This window comes from Corythoichthys intestinalis, chromosome 9, assembly GCF_030265065.1.
Source record: "Corythoichthys intestinalis isolate RoL2023-P3 chromosome 9, ASM3026506v1, whole genome shotgun sequence".
Taxonomy (NCBI): domain Eukaryota; kingdom Metazoa; phylum Chordata; class Actinopteri; order Syngnathiformes; family Syngnathidae; genus Corythoichthys; species Corythoichthys intestinalis.
Genome location: NC_080403.1, coordinates 3,500,946 through 3,528,426, shown reverse-complemented (window position 1 = coordinate 3,528,426; position 27,481 = coordinate 3,500,946). Strand labels below are relative to the sequence as shown.

Sequence of the window (27,481 nt, the reverse complement as noted above, 5' to 3'; positions counted from 1 at the left end):
GTTCACGAAATCACGTGTTCAAATGCCATTCTTCTTCTTCTTTTCCTGTCGGCATTTTCCATCAGGGTCGCCACAGCAAATAAGTCGTCTCCATCTAAACCCTGTCCTCTGCATCTCCTGCTCTCACATAAACTACCCTCATGTCCTCTTTAACTACATCCATAAAACCTCCTCTTTGGTCATCCTCTGCACCTCTGGCCTGGCATATAGAAATTGAGAATCATTTTTGCCAACATACTCATCTCTCCTCAGGACATTTCCAGACCATCTCAGTCTGGCCTCTCTGACTTTATCACCAAATCTTCTAACAAGCACTGTCCCACTGATATACTGATTCTATCCAGCCTGGTCACTCCCAAATAGAACTTCAGCACCCTCATCTCTCCCACGTCCAGCTCTGCCTCCTGTCTTTTCATCACTGGCACTGTCTCCAGACCAAACAGTATCGCTGGTCTCACCAGTTTTATCGACCTTTCCTTTCATTTTAGCTGAAACTCTTCTATCACACCTGACACTTTTCTCTACCCGTTCCAGCCTGCCTGCACACGCTTCTTCACTTTATTTCCACACTCTCCATTGCTCTGGACTGCTGAGCCTAAATACTTAAACACCTCCACCTTCCTGGTCTCTTCTCCCTGTAACCTTGGGTCCTTCTCATTTACACACAGATACTCCATCTTGCTACGACTAACCTTCATTCCCTTCCTTTCCAGGGCAAACCTCCACTCCTGTAGTTTCTCCTCCACCTATTCCCTGCTCTCAATATAGATCACAATGTCATCTGGAAACATCATGGTCACTGGAGATTCCTGTCTGACTTTGTCCTGTCCATTACCATAGCGAACAAGAAAGGGTTCACAGCTTATCCCTGATGTAGTCCTACCTCTACTTTGAACTTCTCTGTCACACCAACAGCACACCTCACAATTATCTAGTCCTCATACATGTCGCGCGCCACTTGAACATACAGTGGGGAGAACAAGTATTTGATACACTGCCAATGGGTTTTCCCATTGGCAGTGTATCAAATACTTGTTCTCCCCACTGTACTTCTCTGCCACTCCAGAATTCCTCCTACAAAACCACAGTTCCTCTCTGGGCACCCGTCATAAGCCTTCCCCATATCTACAAAGACACAATACAGCTCCTTCTGACCTTCTCTGTACTTCTCTATCAACATCCTCAAAGCAAATACTGTATCTACAGTAGATATCATATATTTGTAGAACTAGATGCAAAATGATAGACGACGTTGGTGTTAGAACATGTATTATTGAACAGAGATGCGAAATGACAGACTTTCCGGCGTAAGTAAACAGCCGCCATATTAAAGCAGTAGACCTCTCTAGACGGCTCTGTTGTCGCGAACCTAATTAACTTTTTATCTAAAATACTTCTAAATCGGCAGACTCTTGTCTTGAATCTATCTTTAAATGATGAAAAATAGTTTTCAAACTTTGACAAAAGTAGACAGAAGGGAAATTATGGAATAACGGGAGCAGTTTTAACAATTGTAACAGTTGATTCACAACAATAAATTAATTGAATGTATTTAAAGCTGCTGATACAGAATGGGGACTGGAGTTTTTTATTTACTGTTATTTTTGTATATTTGTTTACTGTTATATGTTAACTTGATACTGAAATAGTAGTTTGGTTTACCCTGAGAGGATTTTTGAACAATTTTGGAACTAATGTAAAAAACATTAATAAAAAAAAAAAAAAAAGGAGGGGGAGTGCATCAATAATCGTTTTATAATCGAATCGGAGCCTCTGAATCGTAATCGAATCGTTATGTGCCCAAAGATTCCCAGCTCTACGCTTGACAATGTCATTATTTGACGAGGACGAAAGAGGAAATAGCAGAAGGGAAGGTGTTGGGACACCCCTCTGTTCCTGAAACAGTACACAGGACACAGAAATGGAGGTTCCATTCACTTTTGCGCTTCCGTGTCGGCGCAGTTTTCCCCATACATAATGGTCATGTAAACGTGGAAACACCACTTGTGCGTTATTGTCTACGATTGTTGTCATGTAAACATGGCCTGAACTTTTGCTGTCACTTTTTTGAATGGATATGTGTCCAAAATATGCTGCGGTACCTTTAAGATTTCATGGATTAGATGTCGTAAAAGTTAAAAACAAGAATGGTTATTTAGTTTTAAAAAGGTGACACTTTTTAAAAAAAGGAACCACCAGGTTGGAACCAAAATCTTAGTAGAATAGTGTTTACGTTGGCCCACTGGCTGCCATTGACGGCGCTAGACATCCAACTCATTTTGACTGGATTGGACCTCTAATGCCGTCAATGGCACTGAAACCAGAGCATTCACTGGCGTCTTTTGTGGACATTTACAGGTTAATTCCTGTTGGTTTTGAGTCACTTCCTATTAATCTGGGGACATTCTTGAGTCACTTCCTTTTCAGTAACCCCAAATCAATCGGAAGTTACCTGTAAATGCCCCAAAATCAAAAAGAAGTGACGTGACATGCTTCAAAATTATCTCACAGTGTGGCATTGGCTGCCACTGACAGCCAAAGATGTCCAATCCGTTTGAATTGGGAGGGATGGCAACATATGCCCAATGGCCAGCCTCCCAGTTCAAATGGATTGGACGTATACTCGCGATAAACTCATTCCAATTCTTAGCAGAATGATGAAAGTAGCTTGTTTTTTTGTTTATTAGTTGTTTCGTATAAAACTTGTATTGTTGTAAAACCGTGTTTCGTTGTTTTTGTATGGCCATATCATGAGATCATCGATACCATGAACCTTGTATCGCAAATCGTACCGCATTGCTATTCTGAGGTACCAAGAGGTTCCCACCCATAGTAAGTGTGGTGCCAATAAAATGTTGATTTCTGCCATATTCCCATATAGACATCATGTGATCAAATGCTGCTGTAGTTGTGCCAATACTGTACACTTTGGTCTTCTTCCATCAATCACAGAGGACGCATTTTGACTGTCCTAAAAAAGGTAGACCCTTACCCAACTCTTAATCGTGTTCTCATAACCTAGATCCAATTATGAGCCTGTGCGCAGGTTTTTAAAAGCAGCTCTCAGCCTCAATTTCGCAACACATTTTGACCCTTTGACAGATACTCCAGCTTTCTGGTGAAGCCAAGTACTCAGCAGTGTTGGTTTTGGCTTGTGTTAAAACAAAAAAGAAAACAAAAAGAAAGTAAGAAGGAGGATTATGCAAGCCGGGACATTGGACAAGCAGATAAAAAGTAGGCCAAACTATGTGGGACTTAATGGGGTTTATTTATTCTTACTGTATGTGACAAACACGTTGTGATTTCAAGGAAACTGTTCACAAAAAGCTTTGGAGCATTTTATAATCCATTTCAATATATGATTACAGCATTCAAATGAGACAACATTTATATGTTGAAGGATGGGAAATTAGAACACAAAGAAGCAAAGTTGTATTGTATTTTATTTTTAATGTTAGTCTCATGCTGTCTTTGTTTCTTACTAAACTTTGCCAGTCAATGATAAAGTTCAAAATTTAAGAAAAAAAAACATATATCACTGAAATGCAAACTATTACAAAACAAATAAATTAAAGTGAAAACAAGTTCAGTGGTCCTTTATACTTATTTAATCTATTTATTTATTTTAAAGTGTCAGTTTAACCTACAAGTTAGAAATGCTTTAATTGTTTTTTTATTATGTGAAAATGAATCAAACTATGGGAATAAACATACAAAAGTAGTTATTGTACCAAATGACCTTACAAGGGTACTGAGAAGATCACAAATCCGACATCTGACACCATTTTATTTTATTTTTTTAATATCTGAGGTGGTGACAGGTTCTTTCCACGCACTTAAATCCTTATTTTAATGATTAAATACTCTAAATTGAGAAATGAATTGAATACAGGGTTGGATAATATTTGAACGTCATCATTTTTATTTTATAAATGTATACAAAAATAACTTATTTGTACAAGTTTTGTTTTGCCACTGTCATTTATGTACTTGACTGCAACACTGGCTTGGGTATTTTGGCCTTAACCTTTGAATATTTTTAATTGGAGCAAGAAGTTGCAGCAGTGCTGTGATGAATTACGATTAGGAGCTGATGTGTCTTTTGCCTCTAACTAGGCTCAAAAGACATAATTAGTAAACAATCAAAGGGAGCGTCTGTAGGCTTTTCTGCCTGAAGAGTAACTAATGATCTCCAACTCACCCGTCTCGGCACTGCAGAAGAGTTGCTGTGGGTGAGCTGGGTGGCAGCTGCATGCGTCCACAACCGTGCCTGCTCCCAGCAAGAGGAGCACCCAGAGCCCCAGACGTACACTCCTCTCGTGGGACACGGTCATGATGAGACTCCCGCTGGCACCCACGAATTAAACAAACCTTGTCCAATGCTGTTAAGGTCAAATTGAATGAAACTGAGGCTTGAAGACAAGACTAGTTTTAAAAAGATGAGCTCCGGAGAGCTCAGAGTTTCAGCAGCTTTGAGTAGAAATGATTTCAGAAGTTTCAAATGGACCTCTGAATCCAGGCTAGAGGAAAGATGGATTAGCAAAGGCTGCTCCTCATCACCTGCTCCCCTCCCCTCTTTCTCTCGCTCTCTCGGGACGACGACACACGGATAAACTTACAATAGTTGGATCGCCTGGCACGCTGGTCCTGAATGCTGAGAGGGTCGCGCACAGGGAGCCTCTTATGCACCCGACAAGTTAGGCACAGCCTCCTCCTCACACACAGCAGAAAAAACAACCATTCTTTCCCTGTCTCCCGTTATGATATCCTACGCCTTCTTCCTCCGCCGCGGGCGTCCGTAGGCGTGTTAATTGTTGCTGAAAATCTCGTGGTCCACTGCATCCACATAGCATATCACACGTCAAACATGATGGAAGCAGAAAAGGATAAATAAGAAAAAGTCAGTTATTTTCACTTTGTTGACAATAGAAAATCCAAATCCCACAGCATACCATAGAATGTGTTGAACAATTTACAGACAAAAGACAAAGAAGAAAGTAAGTGATAACTTTTCAAGGATAGAACACTGTAAATTCTTATTTAATCAATTTACCATAATTTTTGGCCTTTAAACCACACCTGACCAAACAAATTTAGCAAGACACCGATATTTGTGAATGTTCATTGATGGATTATAAAATGCGAGTGTTCATATTATGTTATGGGATGTTTACACCAGAAGACATACACTGCTGGCCACAAGCATTGGCACAATTCTTTCAGATTCGGCTCAATCTCTCTCTAAAAATGATTGCAATTACAAATGCTTTGGTAGTAATATCTTCATTTATTTTGCTTGCAATGAAAAAACACAAAAGAAAATGTGGGGGGGGGGGGGAATAATCATTATCATTTTACACAAAACTTCAAAAATGGGCCTGATAAAAGTATTGGCACCCTTTGAAAAATCATGTGATACTTCTCTAATTTGTGTAATTAACAGCACCTGTTACTTACCTGTTGTACATAACAGGTGGTGGCAATAACTAAATCACACGTGCTGCCAGTTAAAATGGATTCAAGTTGACTCAACCTCTGTCCTGTGTCCTTGTGTGTACCACATTGAGCATAGAGAAAAGAAAAAGAATTGTCTGAGGACTTGAGAAGCAAAATTGTGCAGAAGCATGGGAATTCTCACGGCTACAAGTCCATCTCCAAAGACGTGAATGTTCCTGTGTCTACCATGCGCAGCACTGTGGCTAACCCCCTAGACGTGGACGGAAAAGAAAAATTGACGAGAGATTTCAGCGAAAGATTGTGCGGATGGTGGATATAGAATCTTGACTAACATCCAAACAAGTTCAAACTGTCCTGCAGTCCGAGGGGGACAAACGTGTCAACCCGTACTATCCGTCGGCGTCTGAATGAAAATGGACTCTATGTAGGATACTCAGGAAGACCCCACTTCTGACCCAGAGACATAAAATAACCAGGATGGAGTTTGCCTAAACTTACCTGAGACAGTCAAAAATGTTTTGGAAGAATGTTCTCTGGTCAGATGAGACAAAAGTAGAGCTCTATGGGAAAAGGCATCAACATAGAGTTTACAAAGGAAAAAAACTAGGCCTTCAAAGAAAAGAACACGGTACCCACAGCTAAACATGGTAGTGGTTGCCTGATGTTTTGGTGTTGCCTTGTTGCCTCTGGCACTGGACTGCTTGACCGTGTGCATGGCATTATGAAGTCTGAAGACTACCAACAAATTTTGCAGCATAATGTAGGGCTCAGTGTGAGAAAGCTGGGTCACCCTCAGAGGTCATGGGTCTTCCAGCAGGACATTGACCCAAAACACACTTTAAAAAGAACTAGAAAATGGTTTGAGAGAAAGCATTGGAGACTTCTAAAGTGGCCAGCAATGAGTCCAGACCGGAATCTCATAGATCACCTGTGGAGAGATCTGAAAATGGCAGTTTGGAGAAGGCACCCTTCAAATCTCAAAGCAGCTGGCCAAAGAAGAATGGTCTAAAATTCCAGCAGAGTATTGTAAGAAACTTATTGATGGATACCAGAAGCGGTTGTTTGTAACTAGAGGTGTGCGAAATTTCCGATTCTTAGATTATTCGCGATTCGGCCGTGAAAGATTCGAGAACGATTCACAAACATCCAAATTCCGATTATTGAAATATGTCAAGTAAAGCGGAAGTAAAACACACTCAGCGCGCCGCGTGGTCTTCGGGACGCAATGAGGAACGGAGCGAGAGTAGCTAAACATCATGCTTGTCATTACCCGGCCCCTCAGGTAATGCCAATGCTCAACTCACGGCTCTAGCTCAACTCATGCCGCGAGATAATAAAAACAACAACATACCTGACTGCTGCCGAAAGCTGCTACAAAGTACGTCCACAATACATAATGTTAAGGTAGATATCATATTTATATTGGACTAGATGTAGAATAGTCTCGGTGGCGATAGCAGCACATGTAGAGAAAGCTAGATGCGGGCGTGAGTAAACGGCTGCCATCTTAAAGCAGTAGACTTCCCTGCAAGGCTGTTGTAGCGAACCTTCCAAGCGAACTTAATTAACTTTTTATCTAAAATACTCCTAAATCGGTAAAATATTGACTTGAATCTATCTTTAAAATAGTTTTAAAACTTTCACATGTCAAAAGTAGACAAGAGGGAAATTATGGAATAACAGGAGCAATTTTAACAACTTTAACGGTTGATTGACAACATTAAATTAATTGAATGTAGTTTAAAGCTGCTGATACAGAATGGGGATTTGATTATATTATTTATTGTTTTTAACTGTTAACTTGATACTGAAATAGTCGTTTATTTAAGTCTGCGAGGCTTTTTTTTTTTTTTTTTTTTTTTTTTTTTTACAGTTTTTGTAACTAATGTACAAAACATTAGCAGCTAAAAGTGGGGGGGGGGGGTCATCAATAATCAATTTATAATCGAATCGTAGCCTCTGAATCGTAATCAAATCGTTAGGTGCCCAAAGATTCCCACCTCTATTTGCAACTATTTTGTCTTAAGGTTGTGCTACCAAGTATTAGGCTGAGGGTGCCAATACTTTTGTCCGGCCCATATTTGGAGATTTTTTTGTCAAATGATGATGATTTAATTTTTTTTTTTTTTTTTCATTCTTTATTGGGTTTTTTCATTGCTAGCAAAATAAATGAAGATATTTCTATCAAAGCATTTGTAATTGCAATCATTTTCTGGGAGAAATTGAGCATTATCTGACAGAAGTGCAGGGGTGCCAATACTTTTAGCCAGCAGTGTAGTTCCTGGATCTCAACTCAATAGAGCATGCGTTTCCACATGTGTAAAGTGTAAAGACCCACATACCTCCTAAAAAAATTTTGCCAGAATTAAGGGGCTTCTAACTCATCAAGACATGGGAAAACTTATGCATGCATTCATTTTCAGCAGATTGGACTATTGCAACGGCATATTTACAATCTTGATAAAAAATCAGTCAGGAAGCTGCAGCTAGTACAGAATGCTGCAGCCAGAGTCCTCACAAATACAAGGAAACTGGACCACATTACACCGGTTTTGAAATCGTTACACTGGCTTCCAGTCAGTCAAAAGATAGACTATAAAATACTACTGCTCGTCTGCAAAACACTTAATGGCCTTGGACCAAAATACATGCTTGATTTATTGGATTCCTATGAAACACCTAGACCACTAAGGTCGTCTGGAACTGGTCTCCTGTATGTTCCAAGAACAAGAACCAAGCAGGGTGAGGCAGCATTTAGTTATTATGCTCCTCGCCTCTGGAACAAGTTACCTGAAGGTCTGAAGTATGCTCAACTGTTAGCTCCTTTAAATCAGGGCTAAAAACGCTTTTGTTTAGCAATGCATATCCATAGCTGTCTATATATTTTAATCTATTTGCTTTCTATTCTTATCTCCATTGCTGATTTCAATTATTAGCAGTAGTACTAGTATTTGTTTTTACTTTTTATTTATTTTTTTATTCTATTCGTGATTAAATGCGATTTTTATGTATAATTTTATTTCCTATTTCGATTGTCTTTGTTTTTACGTTCTATTGATTTTAATGTGATTTTTATGATCTTCATGTGATGTAAAGCACTTTGAATTGCCTTGTGCTGTATAAATAAATTTGCCTTGCCTTGCCTTACAATTCTAACTACTAAAAACAAAGCATCTCTAGGATTGAAACACACAATTTGGGGATGTCCATTGGTTCCATCCTTTTACAATTATGCCATTATTGAAATACTTTTAAGCTCTGTATTATGATGACACTGCATTTCAACTCAACACTTAAAACTTTTTAAAATGTTTCTTTTGCACTGTTTTGTCATCTTTTTTAGATCACATCGCCGAACTTCCCTGTCGTGGTGAAGATCGGACACGCCCACTCCGGAATGGGAAAGGCAAGTCATCCTCAGGAAAGACTGGGCAATTGTTTTGTCATACACCCAAGTAGTCCTGTCACGTTCCTCATGGGTGGTGACGCTAATGAAGTCACCATCAAGCTGACACGACTTGTCAACATTCATCTTAGTACTATCCATCACCGCTGACAGTGTAAAATATTGCAAGCATGGTAATATACATCACGTGTTCCTCAGGTCAAAGTGGACAACTTGAGCGACTTTCAGGATATTGCAAGCGTGGTGGCCATCACTCAGACCTACTGCACGACAGAGCCGTTCATAGACGCCAAGTACGACATCAGAGTGCAGAAGATTGGCGCTGACTATAAGGCGTACATGTAAGTAGTGAAGAGCTCTTGAGTTCTAACGCAAGTGCAAGAGACTTATCGAAGAAATCTGCCTTTAGGGAATGCTTCCAGAAATGCTCATTTTGTCAGAGACTGTCAGAGGTATTCATTATCTTTTTTCACTGCAATGGATGTTTATGTCGAATTGAATTTTTTATTGAACACGGTTATGAAACATAAAGACACTGTCGTCCAATATTTTGCGTTGCAATGCTGTACACATTTATTAAATACACACATTTTCATAACAGCCTCACAGGCCACACAAAAGCATCATGTTCAACAAGAGTAAGTAGATTTTTTATTTAAACCTACCCTTTTAATAGAAAAGTTCAGCGTCAACTTTGACCATTACATGTACCAATATGGTATAACTTAATATACAAAATATTACTGCAGCATATAGCATAATTTTAGATATTCTCTAGTTTCTGCTCTGTATCCAACCAGTGTCGTTTTGGCAGCCCGTTTAATTTTTCTCTTAGTCTTTAAACGAAAATACTTATTAGTCTTAGTCATATTTAGGGATAGGAATCGAAATCCGATTCCAATTCCGAACCGGTTCCTAGTGTTTCGAGGCCTCGACATCACAATGAAAAAGCCTTAACGATCCTTTCAACGATTCCTAAAGACGCGTATTGCGTCATCACGTGACGTGACACGTCTTGTTGTCCCGACGCATCAAACTAGCATGGCGCCAAGAACCAAAGTTTGGCTACACTTCACCAGGAAAGAGGGTGAAAATGAAAGGTTACAATTGTTTAGCACGAGCATTGCAGCCTTAAACATAACAATGACAACATGTTCAAATGCTCGAAAGTGTGTCTTCACATCACGAAGAAAAATAACAACAAAGCGACTTGCAGTCATTCAGGCATGAAAATCACCGTTCGGCTAAATTTGCCATTTTGAAGTCAAAGAGGGTGACATACTTGAATTGTGTAGATCCGATGAGAACATTTTTAAGAGGGGGGTCGTAATTCCATCTAACTACCAAGTAATGACATGTTTTATTTAGGGCTGTCCCAAACGACTAATTTTCTCCCGATTAGTCAGGCGACTATTTTTACGATTAGTCGACTAATCTAATAATTATTTTTTTAAAAACTTTTTTTTTAATTGTTTTTTTTTTTTTTTACTAATTTAGCAATGGAATTTTTGTTGACGCTTATCAATTCACAAAAAACATATTGGAACACTTAAATTATTTATTAAAGTACAAATAAACACATAAATAATAATAAATCACAAATAAACAATTAGTTCAAATGCTGATAGAATTTACTAGTGTAGCATCCCTGATTGAAAAGGTGGTCTCTTAAACGGATGGCTTACAACTTTTATTCCATCCTTGATGTAATCACACCGTAAGAGCTATGGTGCACACAAATAAAACAACACAATTAGAAATTAACAAAAACTTTTCACCTTTTTCCTTTTAAACCTTATTTATATATCAATGAATTGCCTTTACCTTAATTTATTACCTTATCATTGACAATCTCTCCCTTGAGTGCAATCACTGTATATACTGTATATATTTATGGCCTTTTAACCTTATATAATTTTCTATACCATAAAATAAACCATAACATGAAATAAACCTTTCAGTTAGCATGAAGGACAATACTAATAGCACTTATAGGCCCATTGTCAATGAAACATTATTATTCAGTAAGGCGACAGCACCCTCTGGTGTACAAAAAATGAAAGAAAAAAAATTAATTACAAACGGTGACGGCGCTTGAGATGTTTATTCACGGCCGACGTGCAGCCAAGCTTGGCATTGAACAGACAGGACAGAAGAGTGTACCCTCCGTTGTTTCTTTGAAATAAGTCAATGTTTTGGACACTCTGGTGCGCTTTTTTTTGGCTTTGTGCCGCTTTCCCCGCTTGCATACAGAGCATCCGACATTCTGAACTTTCCACACATGTATTTTTTTTAACCCTTCATTAACCGTCGACGGGATGTTGTGCTCGTCGATGGATTTACGTCATCGATGACGTCGACTATGTCGACTAGTCGGGACAGCTCTAGTTTTATTTAAGTTGCTAAGCCTGTCGCAATATGAAATGAGTCCATTTGTTGTAAGATAAATAAAAATGAGGGCGGTGATTTTCACGGCTGCGTTTTATCAACACGGACGCGCATGCATACATTTGTGTGTGTGTTTAGATGACTATTAGACTCCAGTTCATTTCACAGATGTTTATTAATAATCAAAATGTCGTAGAATTACAGTTCAGACATACAAAATAAGGACACACTTGTATATTAAACACTGTAAGCGTTAGCATTGCTACATTGAGACTAATGGGGAAAAAAAGACAACCTACTTTAGCCTGCTATAAAACATTGCTAGTCCTTTCCAAAACGCAAACTTGCGGTTAGAAGGTGACACTTCAAACATGAAAAATCGCTGGTTAACATCATTTGCAAACGAAAAAATTGAGGGGAAAAAAAAAAAAAAAACTATGAGTGACAGTGACACCACAAGCAATGACGAAAAGTGTTTTTTTTGCGGGGTGTGAAGCTGTTAGCGGTTTAGCGAACGTATTTCCGGTGAACGTTTGTTCTTCTTTTTCCCCAAATTAGAATCGATTAGAGAATCGATAAAGAATCGAATCGTTAAGCAATATCGATAATGGAATCGGAATCGTAAAAATCCTATCAATTCCCATCCCTAGTCATATTTTAGTCATTTCAAAATGTGTTTGTCTTTGTCTAGTTTTAGTCAACGAAATCTCATACAAATTGCATCTAGTTCTATTTGACAGCAAATTAAAATATTTTTGTCTGTAAAATTCAAGTTTTCGTCCAAAAATAAATAAATGTTCCCAGCAACTTCGAATGACAGACGAGCACATATTATAGCATCTACAGGGACTACTCCAACTTCTTGAGGATAGTACACACTCAGCAGGAAAATCAGTACATTATTTTCAGTTAAACCCATCGAGAAGCCACGAACTGTATGTAAAAAAAAAACAAAAAAAATTGGCCAAGCGTTTAAGATTTTGCAAGTTCTCTCACTCCGAAATCATGTTTGGGTTTGAAATTTCCATGGTAGGTGCTTGTCCGCTGTGAAAGACAATCTAAAAAAATAATCCAGACATCACACTATATGATTTTTTAAAACAAATTATTTAAATAATACTGCTGCAAAAAAGTATTTGAACACCTGTGTTAGAATTGTAAGCCTCAAAGACCTGTTAGTCACCGTTAAAAAGTCCAATGAATTAGTGGAGTGGAGGTAGACTTTTTGAGTCTGACTTTTTGACCTGTTTGAGGCAGTTAACTGCATATAAACAGTTGTCCACCCCATACAATCAGGAAGACTCAATTTACTAACATGGTCAAGACCATAGAGCTGTCCAACGACACCAGAGAAAGATTTGTAGACCTCTACAAGGTTGGAAAGGGTTATGGGGCAATTGCCAAGCAGCTTAGTGATATAAGATCCAACGTTGGAGTAATTATTTAAAAAAGGAAGAAGATAAACATGACTGTCAATCTCCCTCGGACTGTGGCTCCATCTGCAAGATCTACCTCGTATGGTCTCGATCCTAATAATGGTGAGGATTCAGCCAACAACTACACAGGAGGAGCTGGTCAATGACCTGAAAGGACATGGGACCACCATTTCCAAGGTTACTGTTGGTAATACACTAATATGATTCATGCATAGAACGGAAGGTTCCCCTGCTGAAGCCAGCACATGTCCTGGCCCGTTTTAAGTTCGCCCGTGACGATTTGGATGATCCAGAAGAGTCATGGGAGAAAGTCATGTGGTCATATGAGATTAAAATGGAACTTTCTGGTCTTACTTCCACTCATAGTGTTTGAAGGAAGAAGAATGATGAGTACCATCCCAAGAACACCATCCCTACTGTGAAGCATGGGACTGGTAGCATCATGCTTTGGGGGTGTTTTTCTGCACATGGGACTGGGAAACTGTACTGTATTAAGGAGAGGATGACCATGCCCATGTATTGTGAGATTTTGGGGACTAACATCCTTCCCTCAGTTAAAGCATTGAAAATGGGCCGGGACTGGCTCTTCCAACATGTGGCTTGAAGCAGACAGCCAAAATAACCAAGTAATGGCTTCGTAAAAAGCATATAAAGGTTCTGGAGGGGCCTAGCCAGTCTCCAGACTTAAAACCTATAGAAAAGCTCAAACACTGTGTTTCTCACTGACAGCCCCGAAACCTCATTGATCTAGAGAAGATCTGTGTGGAGCAGTGGTGCAAAATCCCTACTGCATTTTCTGCAAACCTGGTGAAAAGTTACAGGAAACATTTCACCTCTGTAATCGTAATCAAAGGCTGCTGTACCAATATAAGCGTTTGATTTAATCAGGTGTTCAAATACTTGTTTAGAGCAGCATAATACAAATAAATTATTTTAAAAATCACACACTGTGATTTCAGGACATTTTTTAGATTGTTTCTCACAGTGGACAGGCACCTGGCATGAAAATTTTAAACCCGCCAATCATTTCTAAGTGGGAGAACTTGCAAAATCGCACGGTGTTCAAATACTTATTTTCCTCACTGTAGAGCTGTGATGCTCCAGGGTGTGACGACAGTGATTAACCATGGCCAAATGTTGTGCTGCGCTAAGCAGTTGCATTTGATACACAGTATGGGGGTTGTGTTTTGCATGCTGTTCCTGAATGCACCGTGTGAGAGTGCGGCAGGGATGGAGAAAGGGAGGTAGTTCGGTTGGTGCAGTATGAATGCTCAACCTTTTAAAAAGTCATTTGCAGGTGTTGTTGCAAGGTAGCTCTCCAGTCGGTCCCTGTTCCTCCCGGTTTAACGTGAAAGTGCCCTAAAGCTTATGGTTAGTGGTTTAGCGAACGTAATTCCGGTGAACATTCCAAAGTAAAAGGACGTAATGTTCAACAAGTAAATAAAGATTTCTGGAGTTAATCACATACTTCAGATTGTAAACTAAGAATAGATTTAAAAATGACACCCATTATGAAAAATTCGATCGGCAATGAATAATTTGGCTTCAAGTTTGCTAACATGCGCATTTTGCAGGAAAAGAGGAGTCATTTCGTACCAAATAAACACTTTGATGGGCTCCAATTGGCAGAGAACAAAATGGCATTGGGTTTCTCATTTATTTCATATTCTGCACTTAGCTAGCTTTCAAATGACTAGTTAGGCATTGTTTTTTTTCATATTTATTATTTTCAATATACAGTAGTTTGTGTTTTATTTAAGAATAACAATTTATTGCATTTGAATGGGTGACTTATTAGGATGTACTGTCACTAAATTAGTGGTTAAATTGGTTTTAAAAAATTGACAATATTATCGCATATCGGCAATGGTTTATAAGACAATATATCGCCTACTAAAATTTGTTATCGCAGCATGCTTAAGAATCCCGATTATAAACATTTATAAACATGTACAGAACAAAAAAATGCCTCAACACCGAAAGTGCGTTCCAACGTCGTCCACTCCATGATGCTCCCTGGGGTTCCTGAAAAATAAACACAAAATAAATAACGCACATTTAGAACCCAACTTTAAGCCCCTTCCTCTTAAATAAGTCTATCCCTACTATCCTCAGAGCAACCATCGCTTCAGGGCGCCAAATTTAAATAAGCAAGTTGCTCTGCCCCACCTTGTATTATAGTATTATAAGAATGTGTTTGTACAAATGTAGGAGTATTTTTGAGGTGGCTTGTTGATTAAAACAATTAATTCCAACTGACAGTGTCAATCAAAATGACTGCAATTCCTATGGCCACTATATGTACAGTATATCCATGCTTGTGTGTTTGTGATGACATTATTCATAATTGGAGCTGACATCTACTATAAATGTGACTGTGTCCCATTTTTCAGGCGAACATCCATCTCTGGTAATTGGAAGAGCAACACAGGTTCAGCCATGTTGGAGCAAGTTGCCATGACTGACAAGTGAGTACAGCTTCATTGTTGCTCAGGAGGCTGTTGTGTGTAGTGTCTCATTTGTCGCACCAAGTCAAATTGTTCTAACACCTAAACTAACTAAACTAATCTAACATCTAAATAAACTCACCCTGTTGGATGTTTGCATCCATCGCAGGTATAAGTTGTGGGTCGATACTTGCTCCGAAATCTTTGGTGGCCTGGACATCTGCGCCGTCAAGGCCATCTGTGGCAAGGACGGCAATGACTACATCACCGAGGTGAGGGAATTGTCGGTGGGAGCATTTGGTTGCTCTATGATTGAGTCACTTAATTGTAATTTGCGCGCGGCATCAGAAGCACAAATATGGTCCTGGAGGTTTAAATATAGCATGACTGGCCTAATTTAAACTCATGGGACCAATAGATTTCCTGCCTGGGAATATACTGATTGAATTTAACCTCAATAGACAAGCTAAATTGAATATCTAATATAAAAGGAGACATATTTCACATTAAAAAAAAAAGCTCCGATGTGTCTTAATAAATATTATAAAACACATTTTTCTCATAATACGCCACGATTCAAGAATCATGACACGCTTTAAACTCAGTTTTGGCATGGAAAATTCACACTGTTTTTTTTTTTTTTTTTTTGTCACGCAAATGAGACGGCCCCCACTCTGCCCCAAAAGCTTGTTGTCCAATGGGGAGCGTGGATCTCGTTGCCATGACGGCCGAGTCTGAGCTTTTCAACGAGACACTCTCTGCAGGCTATCGTCCTCTCGGCGGCAAGTGTGAGCAGAAGTATATTTTTGGAGAAGAAAGGGAGCTCCTCTAAAAGACCAAAAAGTGTTGAAAGTCAAAAAGGCAGCGGTTCAAAAGTAACACTCTGGACAGACAAGTCCAGCCAGCCATTCATGTTTTTGTTGTTGTTGGGAGTCAGACAGAAAAGAAGCAGACGGAACCAAAAAAAAATTAATCGTTAACACCTATGTTACCTAAGGACATAGTGGTGCTATCGTAGTGTAATTATATTTACCTGTGGACACCATGCATGTGTGTGATAACAGAGGGAAAAGAGGAGGGAAGGTAATCCAAAAAGAAACGTGGTTAGGCAGGGTGGGGCGTAGAGAAATGTGAGGAACCCAGTATTATGAAAATCACCTGTAAGTGTTGTTAGGTTGACATCCTACTCTATGCTACCTGATCATTAATCCTGGCACCACCAATCTCTTTTATCTGAATGTGCCTAGTTGCAACTAGTCATGTGTAAGTCCGCTTTAATGGTCATGCAGAAAAATGGAAATGCTGGGCGGGGGCTGCCAGGGGGTCCCAGCACCGCCCCCGCCAACTTTGGGAGAGCTCGTGTGACATGACCCTCCTCCCCTTGCAGTTCTAGCAAAGTGTACCACCGCCATCCGCCCGAGGTTGAGGAGATGCACCACCACACCACATGCCCTCGAAATTTTAACTGGCGTTTCCAATGTGAAAGCAAACTAACAGAAAATAGCGCTGGCGTGATTCAAACAATCACATACGAACACTTCCGCCTTCGTCAGAGGGTCCCTGACGAAGGCGGAAGTGTTCGCCGAAACTTGTCAAGTAAATAAGCCACCTACTATTGCCTGGGATAAAAGAAAAGTTTTGACGAATTTGTAAATGTAGGCAAAATGAACTCAATACAACTACGACAGCAAATAACCACAGCACAACAGCAAGAAGCCACAACACGACAGCAAATAGCCAAAACACGACAGCAAATAGGTACAGCACAACAGCAAGAAGCCACAGCGCGACTCCAAGAGGAAGACCCGGAAGTGGACTACATATCACAGAAGTAGACATTGAGAACGAAAACTCCCGCCTTTCTGCTGCTACCGCGTAACCGCAGAGCTGGAAAACATAATTTCATAAGGAAAACATAAGAAATTCGCTCATACATTTGCACTGTGAATATTGCAATATATGCTTGGTGACCATCTCTACAGACCTTCACGAATCACCCCCCCCCCCCCCCCATTCAGACGCAAATTTATATAAAAATGATCTCGATCGTTTCTGCTGTAAAGGTTTCGTTTGTGCCGCTGTCGTTTTAGAGATATTTATTAATTCTTTGTGCTGGAACGGTTTAGTAGATATTATGCTGAGATATTAATTTCGAGCGGTGAGGTCACTCGTAGCTTTTCCGTTCTCTAGTGCTCAATTATGGTATACTTGCACGGGGCGTTCGATTGCGCCGGAGGCATGAAAACGAAACTATCATTTCACAATGAGAGAAAAACAAACAAACAAACATACAAAAGTAACGTGTAACGCAGGTGACAATTTGAAAGGTAGTGGAGTAAAAAGTACAGATACGTGATGTAAAATGTAGTGAGTAAAAGTAAAAAGTACCACTTCATATTTGAACTCAAGTAAAGTACAGATACGCAAAAATGTACTTAAGTTTGGTAACGAAGTACTTTTACTTTGTTACATTCGACCACTGGGAACCACTAATCCAGGAGGTGGAACGACATCTAAAGAACTGCTTGTTTCTTGAGCCAGGGTCAGTGTTCATGACCCCCAAATAGGAAGAGCCGACAAAAATTTCATCCATTGCAGAGTTCTAAGCCATAAACACTAGTCAAACAAGTCCAATTATTAAGTATGATCGCCCAGCTCCATAAAAGTATCATACTACCAACAGAGTAGTAGTACAGTACTTATCTTTGCACAGTTACTTTTATCTGTAACTGTGAAATTCTCAAGTATCATTATCTGATAACCTGGTGCAGTTAGCAGTTTAAGAGAATGGCGTATGTGGTGAACCGGTAAGATAGTTATCATCCCTTTGCACTGCCATCGTGCGCATGCCCCTACTAGCTAACTCTGAACAATAAGGCAACGAGTACTTCTGGCTATTGGTGCCTTTGTGTGGTGTGGTAACTATGGTAAATACCACTTGTCCAGTCATAAATTGCAAGTCGAATTTTCTACTGGAGAGATAGGAATTTATTTTGATACCCGAGTTTCCGAGATGAGACAACCTTTTACCTTCAAAATGGTGGATAGCGAACAAGGAATTGTGCAGTGGAAGAAATTGTATTTCTTAAAGAAGATTTATTGGTCATTTGCTTATTGTTTTGGCAACTGCATAATAACGTAATGTACACAATTATAAAATATGTAGTTTTCAACCATATATTTGCGATCATGTTCAGTTATTGACAAAAACTTACCATTTGCATTTTGATGCATTCTCTTATTTTTGGAGTCGATGAATTAATAGATGTAAAACAGTTTTTCCCAACGAACCAAATGAAGTCCGTGTCTGCTATTGTGTGCTTTTTTTTTTTTTTTTTTTTTGGCCACGACAACAAAAGCACATGCTTGTAATTGCCAATTAGCAAGTTGTAATGGTCATCTTTCCTAGAGCATGTTAAGGCAGCATAATTCCCAACCTTCAGGCAACAATGAGTCTGCAATTGTTAATCATCTCAGATACAAAAAAAATAAAAACAACAGCCTCGAGGATGAATGCATATTCTACTCTAGAATGTACCTAACGAATCTTAATTGTGATTCATCAACAAATAAATTGCCACGAGGCAGAAAATTTTTAAAAAGAAAAAATCAAATCAAAAGTCCGGCTTTGAAGATGTGTAAACATATACCCACTAAATTAATTCTGATCAATTGTCAGACAACAGAAAAGCAAATTTAGTTAGTGTTCCCCCCCAAAAAAAGAAGAACAAGAAGATTAAAGCAAGCAAGTTTCTGAGACCTTCCTCCTGGCGGTGTAAAAAGAACATAAAGGCAATTCTTACTTTGAAATTAATTCCCAAGAGTTTTGGGAGAACATTCTATGGACTGACAAGAAAAATACTTGGAATTTGTTACATCTATTATAAATGTAACAAAGTATTTCAGAAAAATATCATGCCAACAGTGAAACATAATGGTTATGGCATGATGCACTTGAGTACTCAGCAATACAATAATCCAAAAAACACAGGTTAACTTCTGAAGCAAAATAAATGAGCATTTGTAATTGCAATCATTTTCTGGGACAAATTCAGCATTATTTGAAAGAATTGCAGGGGCGCCAATACTTTTGGCCAGCACTGCAGGTAAAGCCAAAAGCTAGATTTAGATGTGAAGTGCTATACAACTTTTCAAGTGGCCATGAAAACACAAAAAGAGACTAATAGACAGGCAACTGGAACTTGTACCGTATTTTTCGGACTACAAGTCGCACCTGAGTATAAGTCGCACCAGCCATAAAATGCCCAACGAAGAGAAAAAAAACATATATAAGTCGCACCGGAGTATAAGTCATTTTGGGGGGAAATTTACTTGATAAAATCCAACACATAGAACAGACATGTCATCTTCAAAGGCAGTTTAATATAAAAATACAATAGAGAACAACATGCTGAATAAGTGTACAGTGTACAGTGCATGAACAACGAAATGCGAATATACTGTCCTCACCAGGACGCTACGGCTCGGTCCTGGCTTTCAGCGGGCTAAACTCCCAAATGACGATGTTGGACGTCTGTATAATTTGCTGAATCAATTTCGTCCTCGACACCAAAAAGGGTCGCATCAATGTAAATAAATGATAATTAGGTGCTTTTACAGCAATGACAAAAACGGTTAGCATGCGTTCGCTAGCATTAGCACATCGTTCAAACAACCGCACAACTGGTTCTAAGTGTCCGATCGCTGGTGGAAAATACACAACAACAACAGAAAAGATGACACACACAGGCGTTGCCTCTGTAGAGATATTTTACAAGCATAAACAATGAACGTAGGTTCGCAGCCGTGTTTCTCTCTCGCTAACTCGCCCACTTACTCAGAGCTACGTAGCTGTCGGTCTTCTTCTGGCGTGTGAGCATTCTTCTTTACGTAAACAAGTGCGAGTGCGTCTCCACGTGGGCGTGAAAGCGCCACAAACTAAAAGCATGCATTTCAATATAAAAAAGTCAATAATACAATTGAACACACATTACCAATGGCAGAACGCAAACGTGGCCATAGCTATTAAGAGTTATTCAGATAACTATAGCATAAAGAACATGCTAACAAGTTTACCAAACCATCAGTGTCACTCCAAAACACCAAAGTAACATGTGCAATGATATCATAATGTGTTAATAATTTCACACATAAGTCGCTCCTGAGTATAAGTCGCACCCCAAGGCAAACTATGAAAAAAACTGCGACTTATAGTAAGAAAAATGCGGTACTACAAAAGGTGTAGACTGAGGCTCACAATTAAAGACACCACAGAGAGCAAACGCCAATGCATATGCAAGCACTGACAGCATTGAAGTGAAAGTCGTTGACAGGCAAATCAGCAGCAGCATCAGGGAAATCAGCAGAAAGGTAAAGGACATGTCACGAAGGAACGAAGTGTGAAAATTGTAGAGAAATTCAATTAAAACAGTAAAGATAGTTAAAAGAAGAAACTGAGCTCACACTAACACACAAAGGCGTTCCATTTTCACTTTGCAGACCGCGAGTTACCATCTCCTCTCCAGCCATGACCTGGTTGCGGTGGTGACATTTGAAAATGCTACATTCATACTACAGTATATTACTGTGTACATGTTTGCTTGTCACAACAGGGGTTGACCTTCTTTTCTTTCCTCTTCCATCACCATGCTTGTGTTTATATCTGTCCGCCATCTTAACATAATGACAGTGATGGCCATGAGTCAAAAAGTAATTGAACCATATTCATTAACTCTAATAATCCATGCTGATTATCCTGTTCAAAGTTACGTGGAGCTGAGGGGGGTAAATATATCAGGGTTTTCCCTAGGATTTTTTGAAGCTGTGGTGGTGGTGGGGTGCATCTGAGTTGGACAGCGGCGAAATTGTTTCATATCATGACAAATAATACTTTTTTCGACAACATTTCTTTTTCAAGGAAAAACCATAACAAAGACCTATTTGCAAAGTTTGCATCCTGCCTGCACTTTATTTTCCTGGATTTAAAAAAAAAAAAAAATCGAGGGCTCTTTCATAAGGGCAATCAGTAATTGGTGGTCACAATTATAGTCAATGTGAGGCATGCTTCCAGTCACCCTGCAGCTGGTTCCTCAGGTCTGTCTTCACCTACACAAAAATTACTAATAAACAAATTAATTCATTTAAGAGATCTAGGAAATGAAGACATTCAAGCATCTCTAAGTGACATCGTACAGTACTGTAAATTGTACAGTTGACCAAATGTCATACTGTGTTCATTGCAGAGAAATCTCTCTCACAGTTCACTGTTGAGATGGGCAATGACAACGCAATGGCCGACTGTTGGCTCCAGCAAGGGTACAGCCGTCCCCATTCATGAGTCAGTGATTAGTCAGTGACCATCTTTGCCATCATGCTGACCTGGTCCATATTCTGACACACATTCAATGGATTAGGCATTAGGACTACACTGTTTCAATCCCATGTTTTCACAGATTAAATTAAATCAATTCAATTCATCTTAAAACTGAAGCTTATTTGTGGGAGTTACTATTCTGATTGTTTTAAAGTTACTCTCTAGTGCAAACTGATATTTTAAAAAAAAAAAAAAAAAAAGACTTGTTTCAATGAGATGAAAAATGTTTATTTCGACATCTGTTTTGTAATTTTTGGATGAGGAATATGCCAATTTATAAACAATGAACCATTTTCAACTCCGTAGCTTTTGTTAAAACAATACAACTATGATAAATAAAAAATGATAGTTGCACAATTCTTCATACTCACCTTGGTTTGTGCGGTACAGCCATGGCTTGAGCTTTGCCATTTCTGTCCACTTTGCGTCCCAACCAGATTCCCTGTTGGCTTAGTTCTCCTTCCCTGGACTTAGTGCGCCTTCCTGATTTGCATCCCCAGCTGTGATCTTGCCTCATTCAGTTTTTTAAATTGTTGTCTCAACATTAAAATACAACGCTTGACATAACCATCTGGTTATGTCTACTCCTCGGAATGTGAGAGTTAAATACATACAGAACTTGGGGAGCATGCGCATCACGTTCCAAAATATTTAAATAGCGCACTAATTGAATGTGACAGTCTACATCACCACAACGGTAACAGTCTTTTTTGTTACATGACCCTCCTCTTCAGGAACTTTTCTCTTTCCAAAATACTTTAAAATGCTCATCTGAAAACGAGTGACGTCAGCAACAAGCAAATACTATGCTAAGATGCGACAATTCGGGTTGAAGACGCTATAAAGAACTTAAACGTTACGTGGATGTCTATGTTAAGTTCGTTTTATGTTGTCTTAAACCACAATTACATTCATTAAGTTGAAATACCATTCTGCGGATTTTTATGCTTATTTTCAACTCCGCGCCAAGTTAACAACAGGAGAACCGATGTGATTTTCAAAATAAGGCGTGTAAAGGAACAATTTGTATTTCACTTGCTATTTCAGTTGATGTATGGCAAATAGTTCGCAAATAATGATATATATATATTCTTTTAGACATCATTTTAAATTATACAAATTATGAATTACAATGCATCTTTAAATCTTAAAGAAAATCTCATGTGCATTGCTTGGCGGCTTTTATTTTGGTGTGGCTGTGCGCTGTATATATACTATATCACTTTAAGACAAGAACGTGTTATTTTTTTAAATGAAAAATTTTGGAATAAAAAGGGGTTAAAACCAAAAAAACATTCTTTCATAAAAATAACACTTGAAGAAATGTTAGGTAATATTTTAATTAGTAAAAAGAAATATATAAAAAAGTACTGTTTAGCACATGAAAATATATTTTCTGTTTATTAAAAGAAAACATGCTTCTTCTGTTATTTTTAAAACAAATTTAACTACATAAGTCAGAAAACGGCGATCTAGCAGTTGCAAACATGTTTTCATTTCAACTAATATCGGCTACAACAAAAAAAAACTTTATTGATTCAAGACAACAAAACTAGTGCTGCAACGATTAATCGATTAAATCGAGTAATTCATTTAGAAAAAAGCTTTGAATCAAATTTTGCTGCTTTGAGTATTTGTTTAGTTAGAGTAGTTATAATGGTTTGTTTTGAAAGTGTCTGCAATTAGTTGAATTGATTTGGATTGATACACTGCCCTCTAGTGGCAACAGTGAATATGACATAACTCATTTAACATGGCTGGATCTAACTGCTCCCTGTTAAGACAAACATAAGCTAATGTTTTTTATGCTTCCGTAATTTAGTTTATGTTGGTATATTTAATTGTTTTTTTGTGGGAGCATGTGTTTGAACAATTTGTTAAGAGTATTGTAAACCAAACAAAAGCTGAAGCTGCAGCCTCCTGACTGTCCGGACCCCTGGCTGGATGGACGTCCTCGTTGCTACCCCCGTCTCATCTGGCTAGATGGACCTCTTCTTGTTCTTTTACTCCACTGCATCTTTACGGACTGTAACTTAGCCTGCTAATTCCCATTAGCAGTCCTGGGGCTTCCTGTCTATCCATCCTGGGAGTGGATCTCTCCTGACTGTGGTACTCCCCAAGGTTTCTCATTTTCTCCCCAAGACTCTGGAGTTTTTGTAGTTTTTTCTTGCCGACATGGAGGGTCTAAGGATGGGGGATACCCAGGACTTGACCTTTATTTATTCATCTTTGTTGCTTCATTTGCTGTTTCTGATTGTGTATCATATTGCCTCTGCAAAGCCCTTTGAGACAACCTTGTTGTGATCCAGGGCTATACAAATAAAATTGAACTGAATTGAAAAAAACAACTAATAAAGTGCAATTTTACATTCTTTGAAGAAGCACTCAGGGATTTTATTTTGTGTTTGCATTTAATGCTCTTTTAAAGTGGAATCTTAGCAAGCCTTTGTTTTAAATCTCCTAAAATTTATTCTGCAATGCATTAAATATTCTTAATCCAGTTACTCGATTATTAGAACTAACTAGATGATGGATTAATCGACTACTAAAAATGTCGATAGCTGAAGCCCTACAAAAAAACAAATCTTATCCTTGACCCACTGGGCTTGGCACAGTCACCGATTTCAGATATGTCATATGTGAGGGACTATAAACCAAGCATGGCTCAAATGAACCTCTCTATGATAGAAAATTACGGATTTTCGTTTTTCTAACTAAGATGCCTGGAGGTGGGGCTCGTTGGCACTGCCCAAAATGCCAACGCGGGGTTCCCCTTCCCATGAGCTCTCCACTTGTAGGAAGTGCCAAGAGTGCAGAAATAATTGTTCGGAAAGCTGGTTCTTGGAGCAAAGAATGTCACCTATTTGGCAGGGAATGAGCCAGACCTGCTGTGGTTGAAACATCCTTGACTTTAAATAGTTTGGCTCACCTCCACTTACTGCCTGGTCTCTGGTACCACTCCTCTTGAAAAGCTCTGACCAGAGGGTGTGTTTCAAACATTTCAAACACATTCTCAGCATGCTGGTAGAGTCTATTCAGGGTTACTGGCGAGTCCATCGGTTTTCAACATGTCCCACAAGAAGAAGGCTCTGGGAACATGCTGGAGAGACTATGGCTAGGTTCATACCGCAGGTCTTAATGCACAATTCCAATATTTTGTCATATTTGTTTTTTGGGTGTGCCTGTTCAGACTGCGTTTTTCCATTGAGCTCGTTCAAGTATCATGCATGCGCAGTAACTAGCAGTCCAACACGCACTGAGCAAACTGACCCGCATGCGCACGAGCATCAAAACAAATGACCACACATGCTGGATCATCGTCATTTAAGGGTGATCATATTTTGATTTCCAAAAAGAGGACACAAATAACAGACATAAATAATCCCCGTTTAGTTTTATATTCAATGTTTATATGGATTGATATCATGCACCCATTGCATGACACACATACATACGGAAAGGTTGCCCCGGCTCCCGGCCATGTTAGCAATCTTGAAATATTGCTCATTTGGAGCAGACAGAGAAAACCGAGCATTCTTAGGCTAATCCTCAACCCATTTTATTTCTTTATGACTGTCTTTAACACTGTAAGCCGTTTCAAGCTAGGCGCTAACGGTAATGCACAGCTGCACCGCTACCGTAGTGCTTGAATTCCAATTTGGGGGACTTGACAGTTCAGACCGCAGCCACATTCCGGAAAAATGTGGCCCAGATCGGATTTTAACCACATACGAATGTGACCTAGATCGGATTAGAAATGGTCCACTTTTATGTGACTTCCCGTTCAGACCGTCAAGTTAATGCCTCACACAAGTCGGAAAAACACGAAAACATCAGATTCGTGCATTAAGACCTGCGGTATGAACTGAGCCTATGTCTCAAGGCTGGCCTTGGAACCAGACTTGCTTTTGGCTACTCTTCATTTTCATTTTCATTTTTTTGTCTTTCGTTATTAGTCTCAATCATATATTAGTCATTGAGTAAAAATGTTTTATGTTTGTATTCATCGAGTTTTCATGACAAAAACACAAATTTCGTCTAGTTTTAGTCAGCGGTTACTCAAAATGTTTTCGTCCGTAAAACAATTCCAACAATCCGACACCACTGACTGTATGTAAAAAAATGTCAGAGACTTTAAGACGACGCTCGCCTCGCTAAATGCTAATGCTAACGTTTCATGTTACATTTGATGTGTGATGATCACTCAGCACACACCTTTACAGGCTAAAGAAACATTGCATATTCTCTCTTGCCGAGATAAGAAAACAAATCTTACCACGTGTTTCAAAACAAGCAATGCTGGAGTGCAGCCTAGCTTCCTAACACAAGTAAGGATGTGTGGGTGGTCGCAATACTTCTAACATGAGAGACACGACCCAAACACTGTTACAATTAATTGATTAATTTCTAATTAACAATTAATTTCTTCAATCGTTATTGAAGAAAACAATGCTTGGAATGCCTCGGGATGCCCTCGGAAGAGCTAGATGAAGTGGATGGTGTAAGGAAAGTCTGAGCTTCCCTTTTTAAGCGGGCTCCACGAGAGGACATCACCTAAACGGGTGAAGATAGATAGATGGATTTAGGGAAGGCGAAAAATGTATTTCATCCAATTTATAAACCCTGATGGCACCCACCTAATGTGACATTTTTTTAAAAAAATGCTAAATACATACATTCTTCTTTTATACCCCTCAAATTAAATTATTAGGAAAAATATTTCACCCTTTAAGCCCAATGAATTGCATGTTACTTCAATGCATACATTAATTTGATTGGAACTTGATTCCATTGTGCATTCCCAGGTGGTGGGCTCATCTATGCAGCTGGTCGGCGATCATCAAGCGGAGGATCGCCAGCTCATATCCGAGGTGGTACTGGCTAAAATGAGCCAGGTCCTAGCTGCCAAGAAGTCCTCTATTTCACGCTCGCCAGCTCGCTCCCCTCAAAGCCAGAAAACGACTGTCTCTGCTGCACCCTCACAGGTAAAGGAGGTGATAATGGTACTACGGACAATTCAGTCCGAGATCGGTGATTTTAATCCATACTAATTGGCTGTTACCTTCTTGTCCTATTTCTGTCTTCCAGAGTGGTGGTGTTAAAGAGGGAGCGCCAGATTCAAGCAGAGCCACAGGCCAGCGTCCTCAACTTCAAGGTCTGTGAAACGCGAGTGAATGAGTCAATACTAGGGCTGTCTCAAACGACTAATTTCCTCCCGATTAGTCAGCCGACTATTTTTACGATTAGTTGACTAATCCAATATTTATTTTTTTATTTTTTTACTTCTTTAATAATGAAATTTTTGTTGAAGCTTATTAATTCACAAAAAACATTTTGGAACACCTAAATTCTTTATTAACGATAAATAAATAATATAAATATCAATAATAAATCACAAACAATGAGGTCAAATGCTGCTGGCATTAACTAGTGCGAAACAAATGTAAACGGAAACACTGAGACTTCACCTCTTTAACAGGAGTCAAAACAATTCTTACTCTTTTTGTAGTATGTCATTGTCTATATTGTTCTAAATGTTAAAATGAACTGCAATGTCCCAGACAACCATTTTCAGAATACTTTGTGTGAGTTCGAATCCTTTTTCTGGTGTGCATTCCGCATTTTTGGGGGAGGGCAAAAACTGTTCAACTTGTGTTTGTTTTAACCTGAAAATCAAGTAGAGGGCACACTGAAATATTACCACAATTATTTTGAATGAGAGGCACACATACTCACAGTAACAAAAATTAAATATATAGTATTAATTTATTTATTTAAATATAGTATACTACTATATGTATATACACAATGATACTTTATAATATAAAGTAACTAACATTAGTTCAGTCATGGATTACAGTAAGATGGCCAGTGCTGTTTCCATATATATTTTTATTATGTATATACAGGATATATGTATATATTTTCCCCAAGTGGGAGCTTCCATGATCCTAATAAATTTAATAATAATTTT

At 38.9% G+C, this 27,481-nt stretch overlaps 2 protein-coding genes across 3 annotated transcripts in view; one reads left to right on the top strand and one right to left on the bottom strand.

The window, feature by feature from the left end:
- LOC130921421 (metalloproteinase inhibitor 4-like) overlaps nucleotides 1-4,749 on the bottom strand; it is a 30,600-nt gene extending 25,851 nt beyond the window's left edge. The window contains exons 1-2 of the mRNA XM_057845294.1: nucleotides 4,620-4,749; nucleotides 4,202-4,382 (exon numbers count right to left, since the gene is read on the bottom strand). Of these exons, the coding sequence (XP_057701277.1) occupies nucleotides 4,202-4,334 (133 nt within the window). The 5' untranslated portion in view covers nucleotides 4,335-4,382; nucleotides 4,620-4,749. The remainder of the gene's footprint in view (nucleotides 1-4,201; nucleotides 4,383-4,619) is intronic.
- The window catches only part of syn2b (synapsin IIb), a 186,106-nt gene that overhangs the window by 143,909 nt on the left and 14,716 nt on the right, over nucleotides 1-27,481 (top strand). For both annotated transcript variants that reach the window (XM_057845288.1, XM_057845287.1), the window contains exons 6-11: nucleotides 8,801-8,863; nucleotides 9,062-9,204; nucleotides 15,081-15,155; nucleotides 15,304-15,406; nucleotides 26,313-26,492; nucleotides 26,596-26,662. In XM_057845288.1, coding sequence (XP_057701271.1) covers nucleotides 8,801-8,863; nucleotides 9,062-9,204; nucleotides 15,081-15,155; nucleotides 15,304-15,406; nucleotides 26,313-26,492; nucleotides 26,596-26,662 — 631 coding nt within the window. The remainder of the gene's footprint in view (nucleotides 1-8,800; nucleotides 8,864-9,061; nucleotides 9,205-15,080; nucleotides 15,156-15,303; nucleotides 15,407-26,312; nucleotides 26,493-26,595; nucleotides 26,663-27,481) is intronic.